Source organism: Harpia harpyja, chromosome 15 (genome assembly GCF_026419915.1).
Source record: "Harpia harpyja isolate bHarHar1 chromosome 15, bHarHar1 primary haplotype, whole genome shotgun sequence".
Lineage (NCBI taxonomy): Eukaryota > Metazoa > Chordata > Aves > Accipitriformes > Accipitridae > Harpia > Harpia harpyja.
The window spans coordinates 10561186-10574499 of record NC_068954.1 but is presented as its reverse complement, the minus strand read 5'-3'; the positions used below and the strand labels follow the sequence as shown (position 1 = coordinate 10574499).

The window sequence follows — 13314 nt, the reverse complement described above, 5'->3', positions numbered from 1 at the left end:
ACTGTGAGAACAGACAGGATCAGGTACTACCTTTGCCCGTATATAGTTTTACCTTTAGCTGCTCTCAAAGGAAATATGAGTGCAGCTACATTCTTGGTTTCATACTTATTTACACAGGGTTTTAGCAGAGCATTCACTTTAACACCATGTAACACTCCTCATGTCTTAAATGGAATCCATCCTTTAACTCCAATTTGCTGCTACTGTACAACCTACAAAACAACAATAACAATAACACCTGCAGGTTAGCAAAATGTTTTATTATACTGAAACATACTGTACATAGATGAGAGCCAATGCTTAAGTTTTATGTGTCCCATCACACCAAAATACCTTGATTATATTTTCCATTGGCTTAAAAAGGAAATACTAATAGAGATAATTTGATTATTAAATATATATATATAAAAAATGCTTTCTATTTATTTTGTTCTATATTAGAAAGGCAAATTTGGGGATAGTGATATGGCTTAAATATATTAATATTTTCCCTCTGGGGAGCTTGTCTTCACATCTGGATAGAACACTTGTGGAATGAGTTCAGGAATCTCTTTCTACATGACAGCAGGTATCTAGCCACATTAGATGTAAATTCAGCATGTTTAACCAGAGTGCCTGAGCTAAGGAAGAAGAAGGGTAGTCTGGGATGCCTGTTCTACCATGTTTTTCTTTTCCTGCATATTAAAATTTCTTCAGAATATTTTCTTCTTATTTTTTCCTCTGGATAATCCCAAGTTTGTCCTCCCTTGTTTTAACCATTGCCATAGTAATGAACAGACCACTGTTTTATCAAAAAAACTCATTTTAGCTTAGTGGAATTAATCACCATGGCTGCTGCTTTAAGTTCTGGGAAAAGGGAAGGAGAGAGAGAGAGAGAGTTAGTGATGCCAGAGAGCAATTCAGAGTTCCTCCATTAGGACACCTGCACTGAATCACCTCCTGGAGAAATCTCTTTCTCTCCACTAACTAGTGGAAGCCCAGGGAGACTCGGCTGGAAAAAATTAGCCCTTGTTAATCTTGAGTGGGTTCACAAGAATCCTACAGCATCCAAACCTCCTACACACTGCAACCTCCGCATATGCCTGGAGCTGAACTCTTAGCCGTCTTCAGTCATTTCCGATTCTCCCCAGGGGCCAGAGATGCATAGCGTCTAGTGTTTGCAGTCCTACAAGTTCTCTTACAAGTTGGCATTCGCGCAACAACAAAGGCAGCAGACTGTCAGGCTTAGCTGGGATTTCAGTGTTTCTCTGAACTATAGAGGAACCGTTACCTATACTTAACAGTTCCTGGTTATAAATTACTGAAATACCAGTCAGGGAGGAAAGGGCTGCTATAAAAATGCACAGGATAAAAGGAAAGTGACCTTTCCAGTGGGCTGAAATAGACTGTCTAAAATGACAGGAACAGCATCCTGTCCTGCCTCAGACCATTTGTTGGACACTATTCACAGTTGCCATGTGTGCAACAAGCTTACCATTTTCAATCAGGACTAACTGGCTGAAACTGTACTATGTTGATACTAAAATAGTAGTAGACAATCTGTAGTGCTAGGTCCTTATCCACATTCCCTGTAAAATCCTAAAAATCTAAGGCAACATTATACCACAACTGCACTGTTTTGAAAACATGATGTCGAGCCTCTGCTATTCAAACTTGCTGCTCTCTATATCATGGTACACAAATGAGCACTGTGACGGTAAAGACATCTGGTCAACTCTTGCTACCATCACTTGAGCTCACCGGGAGTTTGGTAAATATGTATGTTCAAAAAAGACTTGTATCTTGGTTGTTGATAGATTCGTTTTCCTGGATATACTGGAGAATGTCCACTTCATTCATTGTCTGAATCCTGTTTTCCTTTGGCTTTGCCAGTGGAGAATTACTGCTCCTGGGGGCAACTGCTGGCTTCTGAGACAGTGGTGGTTTTGATGGTACTTTAGGTTTCGGTTTGGAGGTTACTTTCAAGACTTGCTCTAAATCATCTTCAACTCTGAATGAAAAGAAAACATCAGTAACATCTTAGGAATTTCTGAACTGCTTTTTGTTTTGTAAGAAAATGCAATCTTGCACGATAAAACTTTCTGCAAGAAAGGATCAACATTGATGAATTTTCTTTTAGGAGGAGCTTTCCATGAAAGTTTCAATGTTGCCAAAATAAGAACTGTGTTTTTATAATGTGGTTTTTCAGTTCACCGTACAAGTTAATTAATTTTACAGCGTGTTTTCAAATGTCTAAATTAAAAGCAATTATTAAAAGAAAAAGAACTTGATTTTAGCTTGGGAAAAAAATGCTTTTGATTTGTGAGGGGATGATTTGCTTCCCAGAAATTTTCATGGGATAGTATAATTTTTCACATTCAGCTCTGCTTCCTCTTCGTCCCCATCCCCCAAGACTGAGATTGACCATCCCCCATGCTCAATCATGAGAAACTGGAAAAACTAATGGCTTTAAAAATATTGTGTTCACATTTGCTTCCAAGAAACTGAAGAAGTTTTACAATCTGTGACCATATATAACAACGCTTTTGGTGACCATTTCCCCCTATTACTTAGTGAAATAACCCAAAACACCTGAAACAGTTAAGGATGTTTTCTACCCGCATTGTTTGACCTTATCAAGAGACACAGCATGCTCTGCATGCCTAACTCTGTTCCCACAGGAGCCGTTAAAGATTTTGAGAGCACCCTTATAACATTGTCTTGTGACTCCAAGAGGTGTCTGCCTTTGGAAAGTGAATATGTGGAGGAAAGGGAAAGAAGGTTGTGATACATCACATCTCTAAAAGATAGAGCAGAGATGGTAAAGTAAAAATTAGCGTAGCTGGAGAAGTCTTTACAGGTCACAGTAATTTCTGCTCTGAATCAAAATAGCCTCTTGTTTTGGTCCTCTGAGCACAGTGCTCAAACAAAACACTATAAGGCATAAACACAGTTGTTAATTTCCCAGAGGCTTGATTGATAAATAATTGTTAAGCAGTCAAAACCCAACCACCAATCCATGCAGATAGTCAGCTGTGTAATGACCAGCTACAAAAGTGAAGCCTCTGATAAAATGCATACCTCATATATGCTTACAAAATACACGACTTGCAAAAGGCTCCACCTCTAACTGTAGCATACAAAAGCAAGAAAGCTAAAGCATAAGAAGAGCAAGCAAAAACTTTACATGATGGACCAGGAGCCAAAGATCAAGAGGAACAGTAGGTTTGTAATATGTGGGTATCTCCTTGCCAGACCCCAGCTCTAGTGTGATATACTTACCCTACAACCATATTGTCTTAGGCAGTGAAATGACTTAACGATTTAATTGTTTACAAGCACTGTTATAAGCTGTTTTTACCAAACTTCAGTATCAACTCCATCAGCCCATAGGCTGTAACAGTGCCAGCAGTAAAACTCCCTCTGCCTCAGCCAAAGGGTAGCCTGACAGGGAAGCTACAAATGAATAGGAGACGAAATTAAGGTGCAGGAGTTATTCCAAACGGATGGGTATTTTCTTCAGTGCTAAAATTCCCTTCAAATAGTTTTACTTAGTTCGCTCTTAGAAAACTTGTGAGGTAAGAAAGTCTGGTCAAGCGATTCTTAAACAAGAAAGGAGCTGGCAGCACATGAGCAGCCCATCGTCTCCCTCTGTCTCTGCTAGAGCACTACGTCAAGAGGTGGCACAGTCCCTCCATCCAGGAGGATGGGCTGGATGCTCACTGGAAGAGGATACCATACAGGGAGCCTAAGGAAGGTGCCTTTTTAGTTTCTACAAGCCCCATAGGTAGGCAGTCCCTGGAGCATTGATGAGTTTCACTTTATTTCATGTCAGGTATTTTTTGGTTCTTCCACTCATTTGTCTTTTCTAATTCCTATCTTCCTCACTGCCAGGCAATGAGGCTGTCTTGGCGGGGTTATCCAGACCCCTGCGAAGCCACTGGGATAACTTCTGTTGACTAAATGGGACTGTGATTTCTCCCTTTCTTTGTTCACTGGTAGCCTTAGGAGAGATACTGTAAATGCCTCTACCACATGGCAGAACAATTGGTGGGGCCTTCTGCAGTTAACGTAGGCAGTTAAAGCAAAGCTGAGCTCTTCCATAATTTGGGAAGCAACTGGTTAGGGTAACGGGGCAGGACCATGGGGAACATGATCAACAGAAGAATCAACGTCTCTGAGACACTTTATGACTCCATCCCTAGTGCACATTGTTTGAATGTTAAAATCACAGGTACTTCAAGAGCTCCAGCACCATCAGCTAAGGATCCCACTATTATTGAGAAAAACCTGCATGACTTCAAGGGTTTCTTTTTTATGTTCACCTTTATTAAAAGCTCTGAGGAACTTATGACTGTACTGCTCAGGCTGAGACAAACTACACTCACCATGAATTGGCCATAAAGTAAACAAGGATTAGCCTGAATTTTCTGCTGTATAGATGGTCAGAACCCTTTAAGGTAAAACCATTCTTGAAGTCAGATCTTTTTGTGACTCCCAAAGGGAATGTAAAAAGCGTCAGTTTTAACCAAGGCTAATCTTGTAAAATCAACTGCCTGAACACTGGTATCTAAAACTAGAAAATACCTAAACAGACCAACTGATGGACAGAGCAGGGCCACTGTCCCACAGCTCTGAACCTTGATCTCTACCTTGTGGACTTGTATTCTGGCAGGCGGCTCCTCAAATTTCACCCTCCCAGTAATTCTGGAGATTATATTCTCTTTTATTTAGACAAGATTTCTGATGTCTTTTAGTTTCCATGATTCCCTGTGGGTGACATATCCCACCTAACTTAGAAAACACCTTGTCAGTGTATTTCTTCTTCCTGAATTCCTCATCTACATAGAAGAAATTAATTTAATTTAAGCCCAGGCATTTTTGTTTGCTGCAAACTCTGATATCCAAGAGATACCACACCTGTGATCACATTGCCAAGACATGTTCTTGCTCTCTTTGCTGTGTAATAAACAAAACATGTTAGGACTGGTATTTCTGAAGACTAGCTTTCTTCAGCTGATCTGATGCCTCCCTTCTTGGCATAAACAAATACTGAATGAATCAGTGTCCATGTCATAAAGTTTTGGTCATAAATAACAGAAACCATAATAACCAGATGAACAATATATACATATACATACAGCTACATGGAGGAAGCATGATTCTGAACTAGGTGCACTGCCTGAGAACTAGCTGTACTGCCCAGAAGGGGCAGCAGTAAATACAACTCATTAAGCTGATCAGATGGAACAGCTTCCTGAATTCTCTATTCCTGTGTGGCTCTATATTAATTTCTGTGCTAACCACAGCAACAAAACCACTCAGCACAGTCATAAAATACCCCCAAAAGATGCAGTCCAGTACATTGTGGGGTTTTTTTTGGGGGGGGGGGGGGGTTGGTAGTGTGCTTTTATGCCAAAAATTCTGCAGGAGGTGATTTTTCAAAGTCTGGAAGCTAATCATGTAAATCTCCTTTTTTTTATACTGGATTTTTTCAAGACCTTGGTTAGACAGAAGTCTTTTACAGAGAACACAGCAGATAATATGTGGTCTTTGTCTCAAAACCTGCTTTTCAGTGCTGCAGTGCTAGGCAAACTGTTTGATCCACTGCTGTTTGATCATGTGAGACACAACTGTCTTTGGAAAACTAAAGAGGTAAAATGCAAAATGCCTCAGGCAGAGATAGAAGCAAGGACTTCTATTTCTTGAGAAGCAAATGAATTGTTACAGTGCATAACTACCACCATATTTAACTCCAGGCCAGGAGGAGGAAGAAAAAAATCAAGCAACTATTCTGAAATAAACAAGATTAAAGGAAGAACCTTCCCACCCCCATCTTTTTATAGACAATCAGGCACAGAATCCATGTAATTAATCATTCTCTAATTAGTCTCTTTCTTTTTCTGTAATGGAAAAGCAGCACCACATTGTTTAAAATTCCTGCCATACTGTTGTGCTGATTCACAGACTCTATTGGTGGAAATTCTCTTTGTTTCCAGACACAGAAAGCAATCAAAACCCTTACTGAAGAAAGGCTGTCACAAAGGCCTATATATGACTGCTAACATGTGGACTTCAAGACAGTAAACGAGTTCTGACTTGGAGACAGACGCAGCTGCCATCAGAACATCAACATTTTAGATGCCACTTCTCTGAATGCTGTCCTGTCTATCCGGGCAAGATCTTTGGGACAGAAATGACTATATGCGTGTACAGCATCTAGCATGATGGGGACAGTGACCTCTGCTTGCTCAGAATGCTCTAATGAGGAGAATCAGTAATGAAAGCAAGAGACGAAGACTCCCATAATTCGCTAAAGTATCGAAAAGGATGATGCCTGAAGCTGGGTTATGCAACTCACAGCAGTTCTTGCAGAATAGACTTTTATCTTCCCCTATCTTATTATCGGTGACTTTATTTTGTCTGGTGTTAATTCCAAGTACGAGAGATACCTTAGTGAAACCCTGGAGAGAGGTGTAATACCACGTACATGACTTGGAAAAAGACTTGTGCCCCAAAATAGGCAGGAGGCTTCGAAGTATCTGTTGACCATCACTTCTGCTATGGTCAGTAGAGACAGTGTGATGTCTAACAAGGCCCGTGGAAATTATACAGGCTGGAGTTAACCACAAGAGTGCAAAGCTGTGTAGGAGGTATCTCCCCTCCCGCTCCTGCTTTCCCCTGCAATCCATTACAGGTAAATTCATACTGGTACTTTAACCAGTGCCAGGAAATATGTCTGGACACTGGAACATGAGAGTCTCTACTGTTGAAATGCTAGAAGAACCACTGGCACAGCTTTGGTCTGGGACAGATTAGCCCTCCTCCAAAAAACTCCCAGGCACAACTCGGAGCTGGCACAGGACAGGGACCATTCCCAGCAGGCGGCTGCGTACAGTCACCTTGTTCTGCAGCTGGAGAGAGTCTAATGGCATGGATGCAGCCCAGTGGTGCTGTGTGGCCAAGGGCCAGAGAATAGGCTCATTAGTACAGGTAAGTCCTACCTGCATAGGGCCACAAGAGCCCTCTGAGGAAAACAGCCTACTGGTTAGATCACTCACCCAGGAAACGAGGAAATTCAATTTTTACAATTTGAACCAGAGAGCTGGTTCAATTTTTCCCCAGCCTGAAGAAGTTCAAAACTCTGTCTCCTGCTTCTCTAGAAAGTTCCCCAATCACCAGGCAAAGGCATAGCTGGGGCAGGGGAGAGTAGGCAGCTTTTACCCCCCAGCTGAAGATGTCTGTCAAAAATGTAAGTAACCTGGGGCAAGACGGTTGAAATCCGGTGACTCAAGCCTAGCAAAAGCACCTCTTGCTACACTAGGAGAGACTAGGACTCTAGGTCACCTCTCTGCATTATTCTATACAACACATACATGTTCCTGGGGGTGGGGCAAGAATTAATGTTTCCTGTCTGGCAAAAGCCTTTCTATTCTGTTGGCTGAGTTTACTTTGTAGCTCTTCCAGTGTTTGTAAGTAGCATCCCTATACATCATAGGAAAAATGAAATGGAAAAAAAAAAAAAAAAGCTTGAAAACCATCAAAGAAAGTGCTCTTGGGCAGCAAAGAAAACCCACCAAAAACTGGTAGGAAAAGAAGCATTTATCTGTTTACTGAAAGCTACTGCAGCCAAATCCAGGTTCTTTCCTCACAATCAGGTCACAGCAAGCAAGGGAAACTGCCCTGGAGTGGTCAGGAAATTTCTGACTCAGTGATTGCAACCTCCTCTACCACCTGCCCATCACCCTAACAACCCTCTGCCCAAAGGATCTAGATTTAAACCCTCTGGAGTTTCTCAAAGCTGTTCTCCCAACGATGGTGCTGCTCTCATATCCTCAGGACAGCAAGAAAGGATTTCTCATCATATGGTGCTGGAAGTGGTGTCCCATATGACTCCTGGCTAGTCTGAAGATGGAAGTATTGCTTTCTGAATTCAGCATCTGCTAATGGCCTGCTGAATGAAGAACATACAAACTTTTTCTGCTTCAAGGGTGGCAACAGTTCCTTGGCAAACCTGAAGCTAACAAACCTGCTCAAGAAGCTGTATGGATTGAATGTTGTTTAGAAATGGCCATTGTTAGGATGCCATTTCACAAACAGCTTCAGCCTCTAACAATATAATGCTCTTCAAAGGGTCATCACTTGCATCACTGATGCCACAGCTCACAGCTGTAGAAACAGATCAACCTGTAAATACAGACAAAACTCGTCTTTTAAGGGCACAGGCAGGATGATGCAGCTGTAGCACAAAGGTAAGAGCTGGATTGTCCCTTTCAACACCAGCAGTCTTAGATCAGTGTAATCCTAAGAAAGAATACACCAGGTCTGCCATCACAGGGCAGCAGAACTGGGATCCCGCTGCTGACACTTTTCTCAGCGCTGGAAAAAGACAAATGTTATGCTGACAGCTGCTTCCTTCCAGTTCAACTCCCTATTCATTATCAAAGGTGAAGTTAATTAAATCTCTCCTGAAAAGCTGCTCAGACAACTGTGATAATTATTTCAGGCTAGGATGTGTGATAATTTATGTAATTCTGTGGGCCCCACAGAGCTGCTGCAACATTCACAGGATCAATTCTAGCATTGGTTTTCCACAAAAACCTGATCCATCACACCAGGCAGGCACGATTTAAATTAATGAGGCAGAAGAGGTCGACTGCAGTCTTGCTGCATGAAAACTTAATTTGCATATCTGTGGCCTCTGGGTGGACAGAGATGAGAAAATAAGATGGCATGAGAATCCATGATGGGAGAGTTTGCAGGATACTGATTTCTGCAGCAGTTGACTTCTGTCTCTAGCTTAAATGGAAATCAGACCTGAGAAGGAGCTTTGAGAGTGGAGGTAAATGGCTGAATGCATCCAGAAGGAATCATTATATGGTATGATGTGACCCAGGAAAATGACAGGAGAAAAGAGAAGCCTGGTCCTAAATCCATTCCCAAGGATAATTCTTTTAACATCTGGGAAAGGGTTGATCAGCTACCCTTTCATCTCACTGCAGTTGGTCACCTTGCACCCTGGAAGAATCAAAAGCATTGGGACCCAGACTTCTTAGAAGAGCCTGGGTTCCTCTGTATCCCTGTGGTAAAAAGATAAGCCAAAAAGACTCGGTTACCTATCCCTCCCTTTCTCAAAGTACATCCCATGAAGGAAGAGTATGACGTGCTCCTTTTTTCCTGAAGGCAACATGAAGGGACTTGACCCTGCTGGTTCCTACCACTGCAATTTATCTCTTTTCCACAAGTTCTGGAAGGACATTCAAGTACAGCGCTCTACAGGCACCTCACTGATGTATTATGGCAGACCTAGCGGTAGGAAAGAGTGCCTGCATCTACAATGCCAGTGGTTAGTGTGGTAGCTCACCCAGTTTCTCCATCACCATCACTTAATATTTTTGGTAGGCCAAGAAATTAGTAACCAGTAAAAGGCTGGTAAATGGACAGGAATAGGGAAGATATTTGTTTGAATGGATATTGGTATTTTGCCATAAAAAGAAATCTTTCATTGCAATGCAAATTGCAAAGCAAATTGGTTCTCCTCAAAGCTCAACACTTCTTAATGTAAAGTAGGTGATTCTATTTAAAATAGTAATTCTCATTTCATTTGAGCAGGTATCCACAGAGAGCACAGTCTTCAGTTTGCAATGAGAACGTTTATCATATTCTCTTCTCCCTCATGTTGTGACAAGCTCATCCTACGCACATTTTGCAGACTCATTTGTCTCCATAACAGTCTCTTCCTCAAGAGTTACAAGTCACTGCTGGGGATTCACTGCTGTGCTGACAGTGCTGTGGTGCTACTGCTGCTACAATCACCCAGGTACCATAAAGATCACAAAGGACTTGGTTGCTTCTGTGTTCTGCTCTGAACATCATCTTTTTCCCATCTCCCCTTTGGAAGAAGAAAGTTCTGCCTTCCCCTGCCTTAGGCAGTGCTCTCCTATCTCTACCCATGATTCACTGTAAAGTACATTTTCCACTAAGTCAGACATTTCTCAGATCTACCACATGCATGTGAGCAGACCACATGGTACATGCAAATTTATACTACCTAAATCAAGGGCTACCACATCTGCATTATTCAGCTAATCCATCTGTGTACAGTGAACATGTCTAGGTTTCTGGACCTACTACAGACCTGCTGGTGCATCATAACTCAGGACAGTCTTAGGTCTTGACAAAATGTGTCCAGATAGATTTTCTATATGGTATAACAGAGTATGTCCAACAGACCAAGACATTTGCCAGTTTTCCTCTAGTAGCTTAGCCAGCTGTAGCCCACTAAAGGAACGGGTTGTCACAGCTCCTGCTTTGATCTGAGGGCTGGGGAGAGATTTCTTCAGTCCCCTTTGGGAAAGGAGAGGGATTGTAAACATCTACAGGGCAAAGGCAAGATTTATTTTTAGGCCTTAAAATATGCTCAAGCCCCCATGCCAGAAAGATTGCAGGGTTCAGCCCACATTGAACATTTCCTCTCACCACAAAGGGTCACTGCCTAGAAAAGACTGGGGTGCTGCCCTGCAAGAACAGGTAACACCAGTCTGGTGATAAGGGAAGGTGGAGGATTATTCAAATGCTGCCTCTACATTTATGAGACCTGACAGTTCTGCTAAGGCTTCCAGCTGAACAGAAAACAAAGTGCATTGTGCATAACCACTTGAGAAAGTTCAGCTACAGGATTTCAGGTGACTGCAATGAATTTACATAGAGGCAAGGTGAAGGATTCTACTAGGTTACAGCAGAACTGCCACTCCTCTTCCCTGCTTTAACAGCTTCTCCTTTACCCCCAACTGCCTTGCATTCAGTCTACCACCTCTCTATGATGTGCAGAGAACAATGTGAACTAGGTTTATCAGGGGGATTTCAGAGGGTGTTAGGCACATGAAGAGGTCAACAGATCCTGACCTATCTGCCTATATCTCTTGCACACCCAGGAGTTGCCAACTTACCCATTGGACCACTGGCATGATTTTCTGCTTCATTACATGTATTCATTTCCAACTGGATCCTGATGACTTGTCAACTACTGAAAGCGCTGGGACAATTCAAGAATAAATGAAAACTACTGGAATTTAAAAGAAATGGAATCTTTTTTCCCATGGGTTTCCATAACCATCTGGGTGTGCTGCTAACATTGATGACCCCAAACTGATTTAAAAGCATGGTCTATTGGTCTCGGAGCAGACTTCAGAGACCTTTCTCTGCCACAGAGGAAGAGAAAACATATAATCCAAAGGACATTAACATGACAGATGGAGAAGCTCTCTCCCCTAGTGGATAATAATGTAAGGACTGCACTGAAACAGGCACTTCTAGCCGTATGAACAATCTGGATCAAGCGCTGTATGCTGAGATTGCTAGCAGAGGAGAAAGCAAACATGAAAATATTGCAAGCACATACGTGTTTGCTCCCAATATACCACAGGACTAAATCAGGTCATGTCCTGCCTCATCAGCTTCCGTAAACATCAGGTGGGATGTCAGGATGTAATGCAAGATGGCACCCAACCCAATTTAACGTTTGTTTAAATTAAGTCAGGCATTACCGCTGAGATAGCTAGCACTTTTGCATGCGTAGAAAGCAATAGCTGCAAAACTACCTGCTTCAGGAGAGGTTTAAAACCACACACAGATTCTCTCTCCCGGGTTTAGTACCTGCTGTGGAAATCATACATCCTAACAGGAGCTGGCTGGCAAGAATTAGCACTGGAAGCAGGCTGGCCTCATCATTCAGATGCCAGCCTGAGATCTAGAAGGCATGAATTTGACTCTTTACTGCAGCACAGATTCCCTGGCGATGCTGGTCCCTCTGAGCATTGGCTCCCTGCTTGATCTCTTGAGGATTATCAGTGCAGGCAAACTAGCCTTGTGAGAGAGATGTCAGGAATAAAACACATTATGTGATGATATGTTCCAGTGCTACACTATCAAGGGGGCAGGTAAGTGTAAGAGCAAGTACATTACTCCCTCCTGTAACTCTGAGCTCCAGCCCTTCTTTCCACTAGATTAAAAATTAAATGCAGGGTGATAGAGATTTTAATGAGAGTACTTTCCACTCCTGGAAGCGTGCATGGAGATCTGTGAGCCATCAGTAGAAAATCATTCCTCTTGTGGCAAGAGCCCCTGATTTCAGCTCACTGAAGCTGAATTCCTCTTTGTTTCTGGGCTTTGTTTCCCACTTTTCATAATGGAGGTCAGTTTTCACCCCCTGTGCATTGCTTGCAGAAAGCAGAAGTGTCATGTTAGAAAACAAGGACTAGATGGCATGCCTTGGGCCTTCAAGACCCTTCCTTTGGAGTCACAGAATAATACCTTGCACCCTACGTTTCTCAAAGGGTCTTCCTAATTTACTTTTTCATGTGTTTGATTTCCAAGCTCCATGACATATAGCTTACATTTTACTTGTAAGTACAAGTATTGATTCACAGTTAGCATTCAAAGTATTTAAGCTTTGCCCTCAAATTCATCTCTTTTGAGGTCTAAATAACTCCTCAGATCACCTTCATCCTACACAACAGTTTTGAGATGTGTACCTCAGCAGTTCTTCAGTGTCCTCCTCAGGATCTGTATTCAGCACATACTCCCTATTCTTACAGGCAGCTGGCAGCAGCAGTGAGTCACCCAGTCTTACCACCCCACCAAGGTCTGGATCTTCAAATAACTTCAGATCTAGAAAGAGGAACCAGAAAATGCTGTAGTTAAATGATGTTACGTAATACAATACCTCCATTAACACTAGCTAGTAAACCTGGCTACTGGGCTGAAAAAAAAAAGATCACGTAGACAATTCTTTTTTTACAAGGACTTCCAATCCACAAAGTGCAGTAATACTCTGCACTCTCAGGACTTCGTAAATCTGCTTTCTTCTTGCACTCAAAAGTAGGTCACATTACTCTTGTTAGTGTGGCATGAGTGACTGTGGGACAGCCAGCTCCCACAGACCTATAATATCCCCGCCCAAAATGTCAACAGTGAACAGCTATGGGAACTACAGGTCTTATTTATTCTTTCTGAATGATTCTAGATGATTCTGCCCCAGCTGAAGATTTGCCTTAACATTCCCAAGTCATTATTTAGCCTGTATACTCTGTATCACTACATTTTAAAAGCTCATTTATACACATGCTTTAGATAAAACAATCTGTGTATATACAAATATAGAACAGATTTACTCTCTTTCATCTTCTTCCTGGGACCAATTGATGAGAAATCTTTTTCTGGGCCAAAGAGTCCTTCATCTGGATCTACTTCCTCTTCAAAAATGGTTAATCTGGGTTTCTCTTGCTTTGTTGGAGGAGCAGATGCCTTCTTTGTTTTTTTAGTTCTAAAACAGAA

The 13314-nt window shown here is 42.0% G+C and overlaps 1 protein-coding gene across 2 annotated transcripts in view; it reads right to left on the bottom strand.

Annotated features, from left to right (window-relative positions):
• Window positions 1-239: 239 nt before the first annotated feature.
• The window catches only part of HS1BP3 (HCLS1 binding protein 3), a 54617-nt gene continuing 41542 nt past the window's right edge, over window positions 240-13314 (bottom strand). For both annotated transcript variants that reach the window (XM_052809638.1, XM_052809637.1), the window contains exons 5-7: window positions 13152-13303; window positions 12513-12648; window positions 240-1990 (exon numbers count right to left, since the gene is read on the bottom strand). In XM_052809638.1, coding sequence (XP_052665598.1) covers window positions 1765-1990; window positions 12513-12648; window positions 13152-13303 — 514 coding nt within the window. In that variant the 3' untranslated portion in view covers window positions 240-1764. The remainder of the gene's footprint in view (window positions 1991-12512; window positions 12649-13151; window positions 13304-13314) is intronic.